The sequence below is a fragment of the Nicrophorus vespilloides genome, unplaced genomic scaffold (assembly GCF_001412225.1).
Source record: "Nicrophorus vespilloides isolate i.1.1-1 unplaced genomic scaffold, Nicve_v1.0, whole genome shotgun sequence".
In the NCBI taxonomy this organism is placed as follows: domain Eukaryota; kingdom Metazoa; phylum Arthropoda; class Insecta; order Coleoptera; family Silphidae; genus Nicrophorus; species Nicrophorus vespilloides.
Genome location: NW_017100085.1, coordinates 646927 through 670672, shown reverse-complemented (window position 1 = coordinate 670672; position 23746 = coordinate 646927). Strand labels below are relative to the sequence as shown.

Here is a 23746-nt window from a genome sequence, read left to right as displayed (position 1 = left end):
CAATTGGATAATTCTTGTATGGCTTTTATGATTAGTATCCTTTGCGAGAGTTTAATGGATGGCACGTGCAAAAAGGTGAAGCCGATGGTACACCAAATAAATTACATCATGGATCGAGATGGTGGAGTTCAGTGAAGAGCAGAGAAAGCGGTGTCGGGTTTTGGAAAGTAATTAAGCGTCGGCGAGAATCAGAGCCGGAGTCGTGAGGAAGGGAGGGATAACAGAGCAGTTGGGGATGGGATGCAGGTGCTTTTGATTAAGTAAATATTTGCTCGGGATAATGAATAATCCTATATGCTCCAATTATGTCCGACACGGTTAAATATATCAAGCAATTTGCTACCAATGCAATGGATACGCCACTGAAGCTATTTCATTGCATCAACTGGACTAACTTTACTCACTTTTACTCACTCAAACACACACACACAACTTCGTAATGTGATTATTTCGAGTCGAGTCACGAGATGTGCACGAAAAGTTTCTTTTGATGTCGATGAAGGAACTAGATTCTTGGTTGCAGCAGGAAAGGTCAATGAGGTATAATAATAATTCGGTGTCTGCGTATATGTATGAGAGTCATCCGGCAAAAAGCGTCTCTTTAATGAATATTTCATATGATATAAGTGCGCCGTAATAGTTACGAGAGTTTGGAAAACTTTTCGAAATTGCGCCTGTATCTAGGAGCAGGCAAACTTCGGTTCAAATCTGGAACATCATTTACATACGCGAGAGACAGGACGAAACGAAGAAAAATAACTTGAGAAGTATATTTTCGCAAACGAGCTTCAAGCCCTTCATTCTCGCTCTCTACTTCTTTTTTTTTGGAGACTGCAAAGTCAATTAGAAACTTTCAATGCTAATTTCGTCATTTATACTCCAGTTTCCTATGCAATCATTTAAAGTTGATTAAAATATAGCAAATTTAATGATTTTAAATTATAATTCTTTTATTTATAATAATAATGAAATGGCCAAAATGTAAAAGAAACACAAATTCCATGCAAGTCATAAAAGAAATAAATCTGACCAAAGTGTAATCTCCCTAATTCTTTGATTTTTATTAATTACTAGTTTCGATTGAACTTTTGGGCCATCAAAATAAATAAAAAATGTATGCAGATCTTCACATAAGAAATATTTCCGTCAACTAATGCTGGAATACACATTAATGAAGAGGCAGACAATTTTGCTATACAAGAACATGAATTGTCTCAGTCAAATCAAAATTCTATGGACTTTTGGGACAAATTGACACGTTTCATCCTCACTGAATGATAGCCCCATTATGAAACTCTAGGTCAAACTAAGGGCATCAATTACTTCAAAAATAACCCTACTGTCAGTATAGATCTTTGGTTTGAAAAGACAAACTTAAGATTAAGGAATTACATAATCACAATCAGTCGCTTCAGTGTGTTTCCTTACCTAATATTCAAAGTGAGATGGTGACTAACATGTAGAAAGTATGAATCACAACATTTTTTTAATGTTAAATGCATCAAGAAGAGTCAAAACTCTCCAGATCTCCTTGCTCCGTAAGAAAAACTCTTATCCTTTCACAATCACTATTCTTGTAGCCTCGAAGAACCAATCTAAATGTGAACTAATGCTTAAATTCTGTAAAAGATCTCCCTTTAAATCTGTATCAAATCAAATATGTATGATGAAATAACTTTGAAATTAAAGAACATATAACTTAGTTTTGGAAGCAGGTCACAAAATAAGCGTTCTTTTCTTATAGTTTTATTATATAACTATTAAATCAATAACAAAGTTCAACAAGTAAATTCATTGCTTCTTAATGTTATTATAAAATTGTTCTCAATAACTTGCACGAAAATGCATATAATTATATAATATGTATATGTAATTACGGGATGATCTGAATCGCATTAATTACCAGATGCATATATAATGCGTCGTGTAATTGTGATGTTGCAACGTTGCGCCATTCGTTCGATTAGATAATAACATAATTAGGCATGTGATGCACGTGCAAACAGGGTTGGTATCAGTAGGTTACCTCCATCTGACGATAGTCGGAGTTACGTAACCCGTCGGATCTTGTATCGGAGCCACGGGCAAATAATAACCAGGGATATCTGCTCACTGAATTCGCGATTATAAATGTAAATTGTCAGATGTAATATATGCGGGGTGATAAATTATCTTTGCAGAGAGGATATCTGTATGCGCGCACGAGAGGGATGGATGCAGATAGTGTGATAATAAGGGATGGAATGTGCGTGGGAGGATGGAGAAATTTGATGTGCGAAGAGCGGACACCCTCACATGAAATAATTAATACTGCGACGCGACAAAATTTAATCAACCTAACAAATTTCCGTTTCATTGCCTTTATTGGTTTCCAGTCCATTATTGTTTTTGTTAAAATCATTTGCAAACGCACCGAAACGCTCGATGCACATAATAATTGGTACACGAATTTTACATGGTTGATTACAATCCATTTAAAAGAATAATGTAATAACTTACAAATATGACAGAAATTTGTTTGTTATTTCAATAAAATAATTACAACACTTAACACTAAATATTTTCTGATGTTTGATGCATTTAAAGTATCGTTTAATTGAAGATATTAAATATTTGAAGAAATACACGGATACTTAAACATTTTAGACTCTCAACACAAAAAAAAAATCATTTACTATCCATTTTTTCTATGAAGAAAGTTCATTTTATGGTCCAAAAATATGGATTTAATTATAAGATTATGATTTTATTGTTTTCATTGTTTTAAGTACAAATATAAAGATTATAATTATACAATATAAAAAATAAATAAATTAGATTTACTCTATTTTCACATTAGATTCATTTAGATTTTTTAAAGCTTAAACATTATATCTATAATCAATACTTTTTCTATATTATAGTTAAATAATTTCTGTTTTTAATAAGTTTATTTAGTTGTAACTATAATATTTATATTTCATTGTAAACTACTAAAAATTGATAATTTCAAGTGAGATTTTTGTATGAAATTTCTGCACATAAAAAGTAAATCATTTTCCATATAGAATTTATAACAATTGCTTATTAAATTATATATTTCATTACTTTGATTCTTATGACATAGCAAAGGGAAATTTACGAGAGAGTAAAAAAATGAAGCGAAAGATAAAACGCTTTTTCATCCTCATTACTGAGACACCTCTTCCGTCGTTATGCAAATATATTCATATAATTACACTCACGGAGAGTTTAGATGATGAAGTTTTATCGTCGGCAGTAGACGGAATTGGAATGGAGAGATATTGAAATAGTTTTTGATGAGGCGGAACTTTTCATTTTTCGTATGCATTTGATCATAATTTAAAACGTAGATGAAAATTACTACTTAATTTAATGTTTAATTATATTTTTCGAAAGAAACATAGTATAAACACTTTGAAAACTGGAAGGATAAAGTTTTAGAAATTGGCTATAATAATCATGAATGTTTCTCGTATTATAAGTACATGTAAAGATACTTGGAAAGTATTCATGTAAGGATACAATTTTCAAAACAAGTTGTTGTAGTCCTGAAGATTATGTACAACATAAGTATATTAACAAATATTCAATAAGTATTAGTGGATGGATACATTGTTCGAAATAAGCTATTATTGTAACATTATAATTACTTGTAGAAATACTTAGTAATTTGAAACTGATTATAGCAATTATGTAGACTTCGTACATTGCAAGTACTTGTACATATACTAAGCATATGTTTGTAGAAGGATACAATTTTCGTAATTAGTTATGGTAGTCATGGAAACCTTATAACTCGAATATAATAAGTGATACTGCTATAGCAATTATGAAGACTTCTTGCATTACAAGTACATATATTAAACACATGCTACTAGATGAATACAATACTATATACCTCAAACTGCTTTTCTAAATACTTGATAAACATTAAAGAATAGCTGATATCCGAAATATACTTGATGAAAAAAAGAACTTGTCAATTACCAATTTGATTTTCGTATCATAGATGTATATATACAAACACAAAAAAAAACTAGATTACTCAATCAATTTGGAAGCACTTAGGGAAAGTAATTAATTATGTTGTTTCATTGAGGGCAATCCAATAACAAATGTGAGGCAATGAAATGGTGTTTGAAAAGTTTCCTTCCTTTTTCTGATCGAGCACACGCAATAATCCCACGACGACAAAGTGGAAATTATTTATTTGTAATCAATTAATATTTGCGGATTTCTCGAGGCCTTTTTCAATTAAAACGACATCGAAGTTTTTAATTGATTCTGCTGCAATTAATTACACGTTTCTTCCTGGCTCCTAACTTTTAATTACATTTCGCTGTCTCGCCGCGCAACCGATAAATAATGCCGCAACAATGCCGATCAATCGAATCCCCCGAAGCCAACCCAGTAAACAATAACAGCGTTGAGAAATGTTTTGCAATCAAAAGTTTTAAATCTCTCATTGTTTTATTTTTATAAATGTTAGAATTTATATACTTGCTTTTAAAAAGAAACTGTTAGTATTAATATAAGACGTACAATTTATTTGTATTTACTTTTAATAATCTTAACAACTTCATTAACTTTCCTTAATTGATACTCTAGAAATCTATAAAATAACAAAAAATACTTAAAATTTAAATAATATATTCGGACTATTCAAGGCAACTAAATTTTTCAAAATTTGATGATTTTACTATACAGAATTTATCTTTCTATAGATCGAAGCTTTTTATTATTATTACTTTTCCTCTAAATTTGATGGTTCAATTTAGGCAACTTTCCACTATATTAAGATTAGAAATCTTTAAGATTTTGTGAACTGGCGAGTGTATACGTATCTAAGATAATTTTATTTATAAATTTATTTCTTTGAATTTGTCGTTTTGATAATTCGACAGTTTTGTTCAAACCATTATTAAATTAGTGTGCATGCGTTTTCAGGTAACTTAAGTTCTAATGTTTATTCAAGCTTGGAATTCGTTGTTGTTTCAGGTTAACATCAGCAATACGTGGATGTTGCCGGAGGAGGGATTTCCGGTTTTCTACCGCTACTTCCGGGACCGCATCTCGTGGAACGAGGCGGACGCCGTCTGCCAGTTCCATCATGCTAACCTCGTTACAGGTAACTAACTAACTCACTAACTGCCACCCACCAATTAATAATAGCTCGCTCGAAGCGAACGCTGCCTTCTGATTCCCGACGATCGACGTACGAACGTAATGGGATTGAAAAATTAGCGATGATTTAAAATCGAGCACGAATCGTACGATACCGGTACAATTTATTGGCCACTTCCTCTGGGATCGAAACCGATACTAATGGAATTGTTAACGGACTTTCCGCATACTCTATAACAGGTTTAAGTTTACTGTCAACCCTCGTTATACCAATTTATATATTCTGGTAATGCCTGAAAGCACCTGAAATATACGTAAATTGATTTAAAGTGTATTAATGAACTTATCGAGTTATTACAACAATTTAATTTTATAAATCTGGTTAATCTTTTTAAGCTACTCGTAAAGTACACAGTTTTGATAATTTGGTCAACTACTTGTATTCATACAAATACTACATCTGTTTGATGATCAGAATACAAGTATCAATAATAAAAAATAATAGTGTAATTAAAAATTATCAAGAAACTTGGTCAAGTACTTGTATTTATACAAATACATCATATCATCTAGTATATGCGAAATAAACTGGTAGGTTTGGTGACCAATATCAGTAGAATAAATAATTTGGTCAAGTATTTGTACTTATACAAGTACACTATATTTTTGACAAATCGGATGAGCTATAGTAAACTTCGAAAGGTTCTTAGGATGTTGTATTTATACCAAGTACATATGATACAAACTATGGTAGTCATGGTGATCAATATCAGAGAAATTTAGAATTATCAAGGGTTAATAGATTTGTATCACATGAATATTTAGAAAATATGTATAAACAAATATTTTTTGAAAAATCGTTCCAATCAAAGTTAAATCGGAAGAACAACAGTAAACTTGAAAACTTGATCAAGTGCTTGTATTTATGCAAATACATCATATCATCTAGTATATGCGAAAGAAACTGGTAGGTTTGGTGACCAATATCAGTAGAATAAATAATTTGGTCAAGTACTTGTATTTATACAAGTACACTATATTTTTGACAAATCGGATGAGCAATAGTAAACTTCGAAAGGTTCTTAGGATGTTGTATTTATACCAAGTACATATGATTCAAAATATGGTAGTCATGGTTACCAATAAAACTGATATATTTTATTTAATTCGTAAGAGCAAGTACAAACGAATGAAGCTATGGTAGTCATGGTGACCAATAACAGTAAAATTAAAAATTTTGAAGAAACTTTGTCAACTATGAAGAATAACTATGTCATTTCCTATGTAAATATGATACAAACTATGGTAGTGATGGTGATCAATATCAGAGAAATTTAGAATTATCAAGGGTTAATAGATTTCTATCACATGAATATTTAGAAAATATATAGAAAAAAATATTTTTTGTAAAATCGATCCAATCAAAGCAACTGGTTTCCAAGGAAGGTTGAATTTCAGTGTTGTAAAGTGCTTTAATATCTTAATTCAGACAATAGACTGTGCAGATTGCTGATACACTGTAACGATAGTAGTCCAACCAAGGCACCGGTCCAATTTCGGAAACTCTCTCATATATTAAGGTTACATCTCATTAAGATATCTGGAATATATAGTTAGTGACAATCTTCAAGTCAGTTAAAGTATAGATATATCAATTGAAATAAAAATCTATATAAATGCAAATAAAATTGAAATAACAAATTAGTAACAGAAGATAAATCAACTATTGTTTTTGCCTACCGTTTTCTAAACTTATATTATGACTATAAATCTATAGGATTTCGTAGGTTTGTCGTCGAATGTATGCATTGTATGATTCGTTGCGTTTACGGGACACAATGTGTGCTGACGGTATACAATTTTTGAATAAAAATGAAGACGACATGCACGAAGGCCTATTGTGGTAAGTGCTGTGTAAAAGATCACGGTCGCTTTGTCATAGGGCAAGCAAGCATCGGGTCGTGTGCAACAGGTCCAGAATTTCTGGTCTGCATTCTTGCAAATATGGAGCACATTTTTATTATTATTTTTATCGTTAACCTGGTTTTACACTATTCATCATCCAATATTAATTTGATATTATAACAATGTTTCATTACATATTAAAAAAAAATATGTAAATTTAATCTTCAATTAATGAGAGAACATCTATTAGTTATGGAATATATTTAAAGATTGATTATTTTACTTTAAGAAAATGTTTCATAGTGTAAAAAAAAAGTTTAATTTAATGAAAGAATATCAAAAATTAGTCATGGAATATTTACTAACTAAATTGTTAACAAAAATCTCTGAATTTTGCCTGTAAAGTTATTGAATTAAATATTTTTTTTCTTTTAAATATAATTTTTATTTGGTGAATTACAAGAACATTTATAAGAACTTAATTTTTTGAAATCATACAAACATCGTAATTTTGCATGTACATTTTCTTGAATCAAATAATTACTTGCGATATTTTGTTAGAAAATTTACAAAAAAAAAATAATATTTAGATGAATTTTTTACCCGGTTTTCACTTTATATAATTTTTCAAAAAAACCGGGTTTTCAAACTTGCAAACACTAATAAAATCGGAATTGAACATGAAAATATATAAATGTAATTGAATTGTAGTTACAAAAACCATTATTATTTTTATAATTAAACAATTTTATTAGCAAACTAATTTTCAGATGTAATTGATAATAAATTTCATAGAGCAATAAACAAGAATAACTATATTCCAATTATGTTCTTAATTTAACGTATTCTTAGAACATAATTTATGGGTAGGCTTATTTCTGGCTTATGAGATTATTAAACGAAGTTTACTTAGTGGATCCAGTTCGCATGTGTTGTATGTGTATTCTGCTATAAATTGTGGTTTATAGTTTGAGTTTACTGTATGTACATGCATCGATACTAAATTTTGCTCCATATAATACGAAATCAAAATATATTCTAAACATGCTTTCACCAACATTATTTTTGTTGTTCCATACATAAAATTATATAATATATTATCATAATTCTCTTAAATTTTCAATTTTTAAAATAAGATATATGTTTTCAGCTATTTTTATTTTATCATTTCAAATTTGAATACAACTGAATACAATATAAATATCTGTAAATGAAAAATTGAAGAAGAAAGAAATTCAGCACTGTTTTAAACCGGACTAATCGAAGACTTTAGAATTAAACTTCATATTAATTACAGTGAATCCGGTCTATGCGAGGTATTTTATTTTATGATTACATAACGTTAACTACTTATTGTCATTACTATGTACTGCTATGTAATTCTTAAGGGATTGTACATACATCAACATAAAATCATTTTCAATTGAATACAGTAAGAAATCTGAATTGTTCTCCTTCCAATTTCCCGTCCGTTTCTTTACATTTTTTTTCTTTCTTCATTTCACCCCCAACCCCTGTATGATTGTCTATTAAGTTATAAATCTGATTTTTGCGGTCCGCTTATCCTTCCTCGACGACCTTTCCATTCTCCTTCCTTGCGCGCGAGATTTCAATTCCAGTAATTTTCCGGTAGCGCAATTTTCCCGGAGGCCCCGAATATGTTCTTTTCTTCTTTTCCTCTCTTCTTTTTTTTCTTCCTTCGCCGGATTCGGTGGAAAGAGGACGGCCGTCGCGGCGATTGCCAATAAATTATTCATAAAATTGTTTTATTCTCTCTCCGGCAGAAAGAAAATGCTTCTAAAGGAAAGAACTGTGGGACTATGGGAAAACGTAGTATGAGGGAGAAAATGTGTCTGAGAGACGGAGTCCTCTCGACATTGCGGAGATATATAAATAACGTAAATTCAATTAAGAAATTGAAAGGATGATAAAACTCGATGCGATATAAAATTATGAATTTGTTTGATGTTTCAAGAAGATTTCAATCTATTTCATTTCACTGAACCGATATTATTTAGTTTACTTTTTTTTTTAATTATGTGATTCATTTTCCACCCTTATTACTCATTTGTATTAAAATGAAATCAGATTTTTTTACTTCACATTTTCATATCAATAATTATGGAAAATTAAACTTTTATTTAAAAAAAAATAAAATGAAACTTTTTTATCCAGTTTCATCCAGTTATTACATACAGAGTAAATAATTTTTGAACACATTTTATTCAATAAATTCGTTTCTATAATTAAATTATAAAACAATAAATTCATATTAATAAATAAGCATACAATAAAAATATTTTTTTTATAATTGTTAAATTTAATTTTAGTTTATTTTTAGTAAATTTACTCTTTTTTAAATACTTATTTTCCAAGTAAATTTACGTATTGAAATACACCATTTAAAATATAAAATAAAGTTAAGAATTACTGTTATATCAAAGTACTTACTTGACAAGTAATGTGTAAATTTATTTGCATTTATTTAAAAACTTGCTAGATTCGCATTTAGTTGTAACAACAGAAAAATAGTAATTCTTAAAGTTAAGAATTACTGATTTACCAACGTACTTAATTGAAATACACCAAGCCAATCTAAAAACTTGGTAAACACGCATTTGGTTAAGACAACAGTAATTCTTAATGTTAGGGATTACAGTTTTTTAAAGTACTTACTTCCCAAGTACCGTGACAAGTATATTCCCATGATGAAATACACTGAATCAATTTAAAAACTTGGCAAATACACATTTGTTTGTGAAAACGCAGTAATTCTGATACATCAAACTACTTACTTGCCAAGTTACATATAAAGTTAAATATACTTGTTGAAATGCACCATGTCAATATAAGAACTTGCCAAAACATGCATTTGGCTGAGAGAGAAGAAAAATGAAAAACTATTTCTTAAAGTTAAGAATTTAAATTTTCTGTTTTATGATTGAAGTTGTTCATGATTATTTTATAATACTTAATTTCTTCTGGTTTTTTAAAATATAATTGATGTTAAAAATATATTTTTGATCCTGTATCGTTAAAGAACAAAAACAATTAAATTTTCAGGAATAACTAAAAAATGTATTTAAAAATAAAAACATTGTAGAAAAGTAATTAAAATCGACGTTTTAATTACTTTTGTAAACATGTAGCAATCTTGTTAATGTTATTGTTTCGTATACGGTTTTGTTTTTGTTTTTGTTGTTGTTTTATTTGCTTGTAGTTTGTTTTTGAAAAAGCAATGCACGTTCGAACGAAAGTTTTTTGGTTTCGGAGTTGGTAGGAAAATAAATTTACCAAAAAAAAAAGAACAAAGTTAAATTTAGTTCGGTATTGAAAACGTGCCCTCCGCCTCACCATTTACGCGAAATGAAAAATGTGCAAATAACATGAACAAAAACAAAAACCTGCGAGTAAATATTTCCGCGGTTTGCACCGACGAAACCGCAAATTACCAGTCGACCAGTTGTTGCAGTATCGATTTTCAATTGGTGTACATACTCGAAAATACCCTCGTTCCCCGACCTCCCCAAAATCGCCAATGACAACCTAGCCCCGTGTTCCGAAAGACATTAATTATTAATCAACGCTATTAACGGTAGCGTTTGTAAACAATGGACTTCATCAAACGGATTACGAAATGTTTCCCAACTCACTCATGCATTTCCATGCAAAAACGAAAACATCAGCTCATTCATTATTTGCAAACGATTCAGCAGCATACACACATTGTACGTTGATTAACTTTTATTCTATTAATTTTAAATCGAACAATATAGTAAACAGGTTTTCAATTAACAATCCATTATTAAATTATAAATGATTGTAAAACAGTTTTTGAATTTAATTTAAAATTATTGCCTGATAATTAAATAATACACTGTAAATCAGCAGTTGCAAAGTCAAATTAGCATATGTTATTTATCTCTCCAATAATTACAATCTGTTGTCGTGGGCAACCATTTTATTATTATCTATTGTATAACTAATATGTATATTTGTTAGGTCTACCACTTTCCTCTTAATTATTGTAAGTAAGGTAGTTCCAATAATGATGATGGCGGCCTGTATATTATTTTTGTATTTGGGGGAATGTTATATAAAAATATATTAAAATATATACACGAAGAGAGAAAATGAACATACAAAAAAAAGGGGAGATTTATTCAATTATTAGATCATTTCGGGGGAAGGGGGTTGTGGTAATAGAAAGTTAAACGATTGTATTTTCCACAAGGTTAAACCCTTTTCCCCCACGCAGCCCCAACGTATGTGTTGATATAAAATGTCTCAATTATCTAATCCAGATTGAAACATTTCAACTAATAATAAAACACCTATAAAAATGGATCAAATATGATCTGGAAATAAAACATAAAATATGTTCAAGGTTTCCATGGTAACCTTCATCAGAGAGGTCTCACTTAACTAACCTGGATTGAATCATCTCAACTCTCCCTCTCTTTTGCCCCCTCCCCAATAATAAAATAATTTCCTTTCCGCTTTCACTTGCCGCTTTTCGAATTCGATAAATATGCAAATGTCCTGAGACTGAAGGATGTTGGGCCGAAAAAAAAAGGGAAAATCAAATTTGCATCAGCAATTCTCCATTATCCTCTGCAGCATTTTCTTTCCCTTCTGTTTCAATCCCGTTCATTCGCTGCTGAAAACCCTATTCGCTCTCTCTCTATATTTATATATTTTTTCTTCTTTCCCTATTTTCCACATGTTCTCCATCCTCTCACGATTGTTGTGATGAATGGCCGGACAACAATGGGCGGCTTATTGGGCCGACTCGAAATTTGCATCCGTTTGCGTTTGTGTCCGATTTGGTTGAATAAATTATTTAAATTATTCCACGGGGAAAGAGAAAGAGAGGTGGAAACACCACCCAATCCCGTAACCGAACAAATAACCAACATAATAAAACTTTGTATATGTGTTGTATATGTAGCACGTTTTAAATGCGAACATTGGATACCCAAATTGGTACAGTGTGCGGTGCATTATTTCACAGGGAGTTATAAACCTTGATTGCACCTGAATTATAAAACACACACGCGAAATATGAACTGAATCATTTTTTAAACACTGTTATTGATTAAAACAATTATATTTATCACTGTTTTTTTTTAATATTTTCCTATTTTTCGATTTACAAATTTTAAATCTTTACGACCTATCAATAAAAATAATATAAATATGCTTAAAAATAAGTAATTGAAACATATTATTACTTAATTAGAGTAATTTAAACAATGATTTTGTAAATCAAACTATAATTACTTCATCTCAATTAATATTTTAAAGTTGTTAGATTTTCCGAAAATTTCAGTAACATTAGATTTCATAAGCATATTTTGCAATATACTCTAAGAATAGAGTATTTTTTGTTAAAACTTATGAGATTTGATACAATCCTACTTTTTACATTTAGTTTTTTATTTTTTTCATTTTACAGTAATTTTTAGTAAATTTGAGAGATTTCAACTTTAGAAGTTGCGTTTCTTCTCCAGAAAGTGTCTTATAAAAAAGAAAAGTATTATTCATAAATAACTCAAATGGTATTTGATTAAGTATTAGAAATAATATATTTCAATTTCTTAATTTCTATAAAATACTTTCAATTTTGCTTATATTTATTACATTGGTAATTATAATTAGTTTTATGAAAGCAACAATAAAAAAATTGTAACTATTAATTTGTTATGTAACTTCCTGTATATAGAAAGTATTAAAGTAGATGAGACATTTAAAATACAGGAAGTTTGATTTTATTTTGTGTGGAATTTCTGAGGGGTTTCATTAAAAATCGAGCGGTTTTCAAGACTACTCGAGTTCAAGTTTTTTTTTTCGTCGTTTCGCATGAAAACACTCAATTTGTGGATGTCATTAATTTAAAACATTAATTATAATACAAGTTTATAGTACTGATTTTATTGCTTTTCTGATATCTGAAATAATTTTATAAATATTACTTATTTTTAAGTTTATGTCCGGATTGGGCGGAAATTTTGGAACGGATTAAACTCGTTAAGCAGGGTTCCACTGTATATTGATTTTTTACAGATTTTTTAAGTTTTTTGATTACTTTAATTCAATGATAATAAGCCAAATTTGAGCATTATGGATAATCTATTTTTGATAAAGAATACGAATTAATTACGTATTAATTTCAGAGAATAAATACAATAATTGTACCAGTCTTAGTCAATATATGTTTTACTATATTTTTTATAAGAACTTTTTATTCAATAATAGAATTTGTTCATTCATTGTTTGAATACATAAAATATATATTTTATAATTTGGGCCTAAATTTTGCCAAGTCGATGGACAATGACAGTGTTAAGTATAGCAGCAGATTTACAGTCAGAGGAAATAGTGAATAGGAAATAGTGAATAGTGAAATTTAATGTCTAAAATTTACTCAATGTTCATATTGATGAACAGATTGTGAATAAAAATTACACGACATATTTTTTTTTAATTTGATGTCTTAAGTTTAGTATTGAACATAAAATGAAGTTTAGTGGACACGGGAATGACATGGTCATTTAGCAAACACGTGCCGCTCCCGTTTTCTATTTTTATTCCTGTCGGATTCGCCGGGCATTTCATACCTAATTTATCAGCGGGGTGGAACCAATATTGTGTAAATTGTGAACGCTCCCCGTGTGGACGACAACGGGAACAAAAAAAGTTGTATATAAACCCCTGGAGGACAGAATGTATGGATGGTGGTGGTGGTTTGGTATAGAAATAACTGTCCATCCGAGGGGAGGAATGCGAATAATGGTACCCAGTTTCCGCTTATGAATTGTGACCCTCTGCGGACCACCGAAAAACCACCCGAAACGCACGAAACATAACAAATAAAATGTAAAAACAAATAGAAGAACGGTGACACTGTATTATATTTATACATATATATATAAATATAATATTTTGCACAGTGCTTTCCATGAATATGTAAATTTACGTTGTTGTCGTATTCCTCGTCGGACGGCGTATATCTCGCATTTTGAATAATATCATCCGGGCGAATGCAATATTGCAAAAGTTATAATGCATGGAATTTTCATGCGCACGGCCAGAAATGTAATATTGACTGCAACTTTTACATGGCTTTGAGCTCACGACATGAAAGCACTGATTGAATCACCTCTAACTAATGAAAATTGAACTATGACTACAAACAAAAGAAATCAATATTAAATTTGTAGTGTATTATAAGAATATTATATATGTGATTTTAATAATTAAATAAATAAAGTTCATGAAAAAATCTAATAGGAAATTTAATTTTACAACAGCTGAAACCTTACAAATTTACTTAAAATTACTGTAAAATGGAATGGAAAACAAAATAGATCTATACATTCTAAAGTTAATTATTGACTGCAACTTTTGTATGGCTTTGAGATCTTAACATGAAAGTACTGATGGAATCACCTCTAACTAATGAAAATTGAATTATGACTACAAACAAAAGAAATCAATATCACATAAAATTTAACAAATCATATATTAAATTTGTAGTGTCTTATAGGAACATGTTATATGTGATTTTAATAATTAAATAAATAAAGTTCATGAAAATTAAATATAGATAAATCTAATAGGAAATTTTATTTTTCAACAGCTGAAATCTCATAAATTTACTAAAAATTACTGGAAATGGAATGAAAATAAATAGATCTATACATTATATAGTTAATTATTGACTGCAACTTTTGCATGGCTTTGAGATCATAACATGAAAGTACTGATTGAATCACCTCTAACTAATGAAAATTGAACTATGACTACAAACAAAAGAAATCAATATCACATAAAATTTAACAAATTATACATTAAATTTGTAGTGTCTTATAAGAACATGTTATATGTGATTTTAATAATTAAATAAATAAAGTTCATGAAAATTAAATATAGATAAATCTAAAAGGAAATTAGATTTTACAACAGCTGAAATCTCATAAATTTACAAAAAAATACTGGAAATGGAATGAAAATAAATAGATCTATACATTCTATACAAACTTGCAATATCTGTACGTATTTACATGGTGAAAGGTGACATATGTTATATATTAAGACTTTTAATGTTACGCTGCGTCAATATGTCAAAAAAGAAATTGTCAATTATAATGACATAATTATTTTTATCTTGATAGTGATGCAAACAGTTACTGTGTCTTATAAGAACATGTTATATGTGATTTTAATAATTAAATAAATAAAGTTCATGAATATTAAATATAGAAAAATCTAATAGGAAATTTGATTTTTCAACATCTGAAATCTCGTAAATTTACAAAGAAATACTGGAAATGGAATGAAAATAAATAGATCTATACATTCTATAGTTAATTATTGACTGCAACTTTTGTATGGATTTGAGATCACAACATGAAATCACTGATTGAATCACCTCTAATTAATTAAAATTGATGTATGACTAAAGACAAAAAGAATCAATATCAAATTATATACATAGAATTTAATAAATTATATTTTTAGCATATTATAACTATTTTTTTTTTAAATATTTATGTAAGCGAAGATGCAATTTTTAAAAAATGTGATTTTAATAATTAAATAAATAAAGTACATGAAAAAATCTAATAGGAAATTTAATTTTACAACAGCCGAATCCTTACAAATTTATTAAAAATTACTATAAAGTGGAATGGAAAACAAATACATCTTTACATACTATAGTTAATTATTGACTGCATCTTTTGCATGGTTTTGAGATCACAACATGAAATCATTGATTGGATCACCTGTAACTAATTAAAAATGATCTATGACTAAAGACAAAAAAAATCAAAAATCAAATTATATACATAGAATTTAATAAATTATATATTATATTTTTAGCATATTATAACTACTTTTTTTAAAATATTTATGTAAGCGAAGTTGCAATTGTTAAAAATGTGATTTTAATAATTAAGTAATTAAATATTTCTTCATTTTGATATTTTTAATATAATTCTTTTTTTTTTTGCGGAAACCTTGTATAGGGACCACGGTGGATTCGTGGTACTGTGGGATTCTTACTCTCCTCTTCTTCGTCAGGATTCAGGTCCTGTTTGTTGATACTGCTCTCAAATGTTGATTGTCTCACTTGTTAGTCTAAATCAGTGTTGGCTTCCACTGCCATTTTCTTCATTTTTTTTCTCCATTCTCCTCTGATCTTCTTCCTTGGTAGAGTGTACGTCTGACACATACCTTGCAATTACGTTCCATTTGTCGCTGCTTTTCAGCAGTTCACTGATAAAATTCTGCGGTGTTAGAACACCTCCGAGGTTTGTGTTACATGCATCCCTGCAGTCCACCTGCAGCAACTTAATAACGTATTCTCCGGCTGTCATTATCCTTGCAATACCAGAACTTCTCGTCCTTCTTCGCGATGAAGTGGAGATATTTACTGAAACATCTCCGTGGTTTTTATTAATCCATGGTTTGATTTCTGGGATGAGTCTTCTAGTCCTGGCTCCCTTCTCTGAAGTTTGCCATTTTTCTTACCATATATTTCTATGTTGATATATGCGAACTGATTATATTTTAAATGATATCTACAAAAGTTTAAGTTTTAAAGACCTTATACTAGTAGTTCACAATATTTTGTGATATGCCCCAACAAAGTCTTTTTAAATTTCATATACATATACGAATAAACTCTAAATTTGTTCATTTTCGATACAATGTTTTTATACTTTCATATTTGTAAGTTGGTATTTTCAAAATAGATACGTCACTGTCAATCAACAGTGTCCCATCATAATAAGACTTTCTTGTTTTTTTTTTCAATAACATATTATTTATCGATTTTATTATTTTTCATTTCACTTATATTTATAATATAACACTTTGTATATTTCTATAAGATACTTTTTATTAGACAAGACTTTTGTTATAAACTTTATTAGAATCATTCTATTCTAACCCATTTAATATTGATAAGTTGGTATATAAGAATGATTGTCATATTGACAGTAGCAATTTGGCACTGAATGGAGAAAATAAAATCCGCTGCGAATTATTTTGGTCCGAGCGTTGGTATGTGGGGTGAATTTGGAATGATTACTATGTGGGTGAATTGTGTGTATGTGTCAGAGGGGGGGTGTGAAATATTGATCAGATCCGAAACGCAACCCTTCATGCCCGATGCGTCCCAAATATCCTTTCGGAATCCTTGCATAGGTGGTGATGAAAGAGCGGACAAGGCCGGAATGGTGAAAGGAGCAAAGGATGAGCAAGAAGTAGAAAAAAAAGGGGGAGAGAGAGAAAAAGAATCTCCCTTGGAAGAAATATTTCGCATCCCGCCGATGCACGTGTCCCAACCTACATCGATTTTATTACATCCGTTTCAATATCCTTGTATATCTCCGATAAAGCGAAACACAATTTCCATGCACTCGAATACACAACAAATTTGATACAAAAGGTTACAGATATTACAGATATACTTTTTCGTCTTCGCCCCCTCAGGTGAATAGCATCGAATACAATGGAAATCATCCTCCCTTAAAAGTATTCAATGTTATATAGATTTTTATACGATATTGCTGTAGTTGACATATTTCCATATATTCTACACATCTAATGTATTCATCCTAATCCATTGATATAATTATATATATATAACAGTGACATCTATATATTAAATATAAAAGTTATTTGACAGATTAACTTTGACCTTTCATTAAAAAATAACCATTTAAAAACTAAAGTTTGTTAAAATGTTTCCGATTTGAAAGAGCGTCGAAATTAGATCACAGAAAAAGAATGGATGTAGTATGTGTGCTCGTTTAAACTTATTAGGTCAGATTATTGCGCTGGAAAGTTTCCAAATGGATTCCGGAATGGGAAAAACAAAGGGAACATACTAAGAATAAAAGAAATCTTTACAGAATTCAACCGACTTAGAGAGAGAATATTAACCATATTTTTTTTTGTTTCGTTTTAAAGTTTTATTATTTTTGTGTGGTTGTTAATAGAAGCGGATGCTCTTCAGATCGTTGCGATAAAAATCGAATTGCTTTTTGCCACCCATGAGTCGTTCAGTTTATCTTCAGCAGAAGCAGAGTCAATCGAGTAAATAGCGTGCGAAGGATAACACTAAAAACTAAAGTTATCATTAACTTATAGTAAATATGTTGCGTTAAAGAGCTGAAAGCAATTCCAGTTTGAACGCTCCTTTGATATCCGTGCTCCTAAGTTAAATGGGTTGTTCGAATATGTGTGTATTTGCTGTATGAACATTGGAAACTAAATTAGTTTACAAACTTGCAATATCTGTACGTATTTACATGGTGAAAGGTGACATATGTTATATATTAAGACTTTTAATGTTACGCTACGTCAATATGTCAAAAAAGAAATTGTCAATTATAATGACATAATTATTTTTATGTTGGTAGTAATGCAAATAGTTACTGAATAGCAATGGTCTGGAGTTCGGAAGGGCCCACAAGTGTGAGGTCCCTGGATTTCGAACCCGTTATCATTTACTTATAGTTCAACCAATAGAAACAGTTAGTGATTGAACTTTAATAAATATTATGGAAAATACTAATTATAGTGATACGAATATATTTAAGTTTGTACACACGCAAATGCAGTTTTTAATTATTTCTCACTGTCATTTGATTCTAAAATAACAAATAATTAACAAATGTAAAATAACTGTGATAATGGCTACCGTAAGGCCGTTGTGGGCCCTGCAAAGCAGTTAAGTGATGACTACAGGTGGTGAGGAGTTGTTTGTGTGTCGGAATCTTAGCAACTTAATAACAAAATATCTATAGAAATTCAACTATTTTCTGTGGGCCCCAAAAAAACCGTGTTAAGTGTTGACAACTGGGTGTGAGGAATTGGTTGTTTGTCTGTATCTTAGCAACTTGATAACAAAATATGTATTGTAATTCAACTATATTTCGTGGGCCCCAAAAAGTCTCGTGGTCCCTAGATACCATTTAAGTGATGAGAAGTAGCGATATCTTAGCAACTTAACAATGAAATATGTATAGTAATTCAAGTATTTTTCGTGGGCCCTAGTGCTTATTGATAAATCTGTTCTGTTACATAATAACTCATAGTTGAAGTAATACAAACGGTCCATGCTTGAACTTTAAAAGCATTGTTTTTAAAGATTGTCTAGTTCTATAAAAATAAAGTTGAATTAATGGTACATTTTATGGGATTATCTCGCGCTTCTGGTATTGGTCGTTGCGCGTTTCATCTTTACGGGATTCCGTCGACGAAAGAGTAGAGACGTTTCGGAGAGTAAAAATCCTGTAATAAAATTTTGTCGTCTGGCGTCCGTATAAATCACATTATTACTTTTAGTGTCGCATAAACGAAAGAGATGGAAGAGACTGAATTAAGACGACCACATCTTAAAACTAAATTGATGGAACGTCGATCTTCAGCCTAAAAATGTCCAATTCAATCATTTATTTCAATAGAATCGACTCAATCTTTATTTTATTTTCAATCTGAATTGATTTTATAATAAATAAATATAGTAATTTATTTATATCTTTATAATATTAATTTATGTTTATGTTTAATTTGCTTAATAAATGGAAATACCTCGCATAGTCCGGTTAATAGAATCCATTGCAACAATTTATTTTTTCTAATTACATATTAGAATTGTGTTTAAATTGAATAACCAAATGGAAATACCTCGCATAGTCTTGGCAATAATTAACATCAGATGTTTACAAAGGTAAAATAAATTAAGTTTAAGAAATAATTATAATATTTTTGTGTTGAAATAAATTTAAAAACTGACAATATCTCACATAGTCCGGTAATTGCATCAATTCTAATAACTTCTAATACATTTTTTTACATTTTAATTTAAACAAAAACTATACAAGAATATATACAAAATATAGAGAAAATATTAATCTTCTAAGATTAACTATAGTGACATATCTATGATAGTGCGTCTTTGACCAGTCCGGATTTGCTAAAGTTCTGTTCAAAAACAAACTAATTATTAATAATAAAAACAATTGTTCACAAAATTATTGATTTATTTAGTTCTTATAATCAGCTTTCAAATTGTACTTACCTCGCATAGTACGGTGTAAACCCGCACTGTACGAGGTATCACTGTATTTCTTTATTCATCTAGAGTTTTAGCTACAAAAATAAGTTCAACATTAAGAAAAAACAAACAAAATAATCAGTTCTAAATTATATAATTTATTTACAGGTGAAATATATGTTTTCATGCAGAATTAATCATCGAAACTACACTTCGTGCAATATTTAACAATGTTTGTTAATATTTTGCGCATATTTACTAACAAACAAACGAGTCCGTATATCCACTCCACATTATTCAGTTCACCAGACATACGCTCATTGCAGTAGAAACAATAAACTATTTATGCAGATATTCTTAACACAATCAACATAATGTTATACCGAAATAACAATGTTAAACAACATCGATTGGAGTTTCAGATTCAGTTATTTTAAACTTTTTCCAAGCAAATGAAAATTTCATTTTGCTATTGAATCAAAGCCGAAATTGGAAAATGGATGATTGATAAAAAAAACAAACAAAACTTTGTAAAGGGATGAGAGAGTGAGTGAATGAGTGTGGAAAAGGATACAGAGAGATTGATTGTGCGTACTTGCAATTTATATTTGTTCGGAAACAGCAGGAAAATCAATTTGTAATTATTTAATTAAAATTTTGCACTTTGAATTCATGCCCACTCAGAAAATTAATTAAACTGAATATACAGGCACGTCGATTGCAGTTAAAATCAGTTTGAGTGTTTAAAGAATCGAAATTCATTGTGTACAAACATATTATCCTATAATAAAGAATCTCGATTAGCGTAATTTTGCCAATATACCGGACTATTTGAAACCGTACTATACGAGGACTTTAAACGGTTAAACATTTGTTTATTAAGTTTTTATTGAACTAAATAATTAGATAATTTTAAAATAATTGGTAAAAGTCATATAAAAACAAAGTAAATAACACTTGATAAAAGAAATAAGAGTACGTTTAAGGAATGAGAAATTACTTCATATTTGCATCAACAAACAGAACTTGAATGCTGACGAAGAAGAGAAAAGGTTATTTATTAGTGGGTAATAATTCCACAGTACCACGAATCCACCGTGTTCTCTATGGAAGGTTTTCCTCTCCTCCCGAAAATAAAAGTAACTTTATAATACTTAATTGAAGTAATTTATGTACTTTAATTAATACAAGTTACATGTCAAGTATGACCAAATTAACCGATTTGATTACATTTGATAGATGTAAAGAAAGTATTAAATGACACCAGCATAAAATAGAATTCTGATGCAAATTATATAAAGTTTTTGTTATATGTTGAAGGGAGCGTAACTTGACAAAGGATCGTTATATCCTCTTGGAGAAAACGTAATCCAGGCAATTTATAAAAATGGGAATCGAATAAAAATTGACGAGGAGATAAATAACAGCGTTTAAACACGAATAGGCAACGTTAGGGTGTGTCTGGTAAACGAACTTGGCTGAAGGGTGAAATTTATGGCGATTCCTCGCATAGTCCGACTAATTGCCTCCGTTCCAGCAAACTTTTTTTTTACACTTTTTTTATGTAATTATCGATATTTCTATAATAGTTCCATGTTTAAAATGGATACAAAAAAAATGGAAATACCTCGAATATTCCGACTAATTGAAAACAATTCAATATATTTTTTTTATAATTTATGAGCCATGTGCCAGTGGCCCTTTGTGAGCCCTCTCGGTGTTTGCACCAATAGGGCCATCGTTCATCACAGATGGACAGTGAAATGAATGAGGTTCAGCATATGGACCTTCAGCCAAGTCGATGGACAATGACAATGTTAAGGATAGCAGCAGATTCACAGTCGGAGGAAATAGTGGAATCGCATAGCATCAACATACTAGTGAAGTTAACCTACAAGACGACAACCACCAACAAATTAATATCAAATCATCATAATGGTAACTATCTACCGGGAAAGATTCAACCGCGATCTTAAATTTACTCAATGTTCAAATTGATGAACAGATTGTAAATAATATTACACGACATAAAAAAAATATGAATTATACTTTTTGATGTCTTTATTTGGCAAATAAATTATGAAAAAAATGAATCACAAATTGAATCTATTCCATTTTTTAGCTTATACTTTTATTTTAATATATAGTTTCATGTTACAATAACGCAAAATGATGTTCGAAAAGTAATTTCGTTTCTTTCTTACGTCTGCCTTTAATTGTATTTTTAACTAACCAATTTAACTTTAAATCATAATGTTATTATATTTTGCGTATTATAAATAAGTACTATAGGATATAAAACAAATTATAGGCCTTTATGTTAAGACTTTTGTTCAAGGAAAAAATATGGAGAAAATGCCAAAACTGGTTTGCAAAAGTTTGTTCTAACAATTTCTATATTAAAGATACAGCATCTTCTAGAAATACAATTAAAACTAATGACATTAAAACTATAACATTGGTGAAATTATGACCACGCGATACAAAATTGTCTTTCATAAGAAAAAAACAAAATTACTTTTCGAACAACCTAATATATAGAAAAGTAAATACATTTATATAAATAATGCCAACACTTCTCATAGTTGCGTTAAATGCATCTATTACATAAATATTTAAAAAGAATTAAATTATTGTAATAACTCGTATAGTCCGCTTAACTGCATTTATTACATCAACTTTTTTTTGTAGAATTTATATTTAGATATTTTCTAGTTTACCATAGTTTCTTATTTAAAATAGATTTACAATGTATAATACCTCTTATAATCCAGCTAATTGTTGTTTAAAACAACTTTTTCTCAACTTTTTTATCTAATAATTCATACATTAATTAAAATTCTATTTTAAAATGTCTAAAATATGATGTTTCAATATCATCTTTCTTTAGTTCATATTTAATTAACTCTGCATTATCTTAATTGTCTCATCTTTCTTCATAATTTCATTAAAATATATTGCGTAAGAGTTGAAAAGATTCATTCATATTGTATTTCTTTTTAAATTACAAAAAAAATAATAAAATAATGATAAACTTTTTATTAGAAAAAGTTTTGAAAACAAATGAAAATATTAATAGTGAGGCTCCGTTCACTGTAGTCCGGCTTAAAACTTTCAAAACGAAGTAAATTTTTTGAACAAAATAAAAACACAAAATTATTTTTTTAGTCCTCAATTAATCCAATTTCAAACAGTCCGGAACCGATTATCCGCACTATGCGAGGAATTGCTAAATTTTGAATTATTGATGAAACAGTAAGATGATATGAAGGTCAACTTTATGGACCATTTGACTAGATGAAATCGTACATTTGAAATCCGCAAATAAACGTGAATCAATATGACCTATTTCTAGAATTGCCGAGTTCACCTATATGCAAAAACGGCGATCACTTTAATTAACATCGACCGATTCGATAACTGCAAATACAAGCAATTCTTGCGTAAAGCAAAATATATGCAAAATCGATGGTCGCAATTATCTGAATAATGTCAATAGAGACACACACACACACAAAAAAAAAACTAGTAGAGCGGACAGGAATTACGGTATGCAAATAATTTTGGGTGGATGGATGAGGAAGTATGGATTATCTCGAGGTTGGCGTGCACATTTGACATTCTGCAGTCAAAACTGGA

At 29.6% G+C, this 23746-nt stretch overlaps 1 protein-coding gene across 1 annotated transcript in view; it reads left to right on the top strand.

Moving 5' to 3' along the window:
• Nucleotides 1-23746, top strand: part of LOC108567182 (flocculation protein FLO11) — a 78917-nt gene that overhangs the window by 20491 nt on the left and 34680 nt on the right. The window contains exon 2 of the mRNA XM_017927513.1: nucleotides 5002-5131. Coding sequence (XP_017783002.1) covers nucleotides 5002-5131 — 130 coding nt within the window. The remainder of the gene's footprint in view (nucleotides 1-5001; nucleotides 5132-23746) is intronic.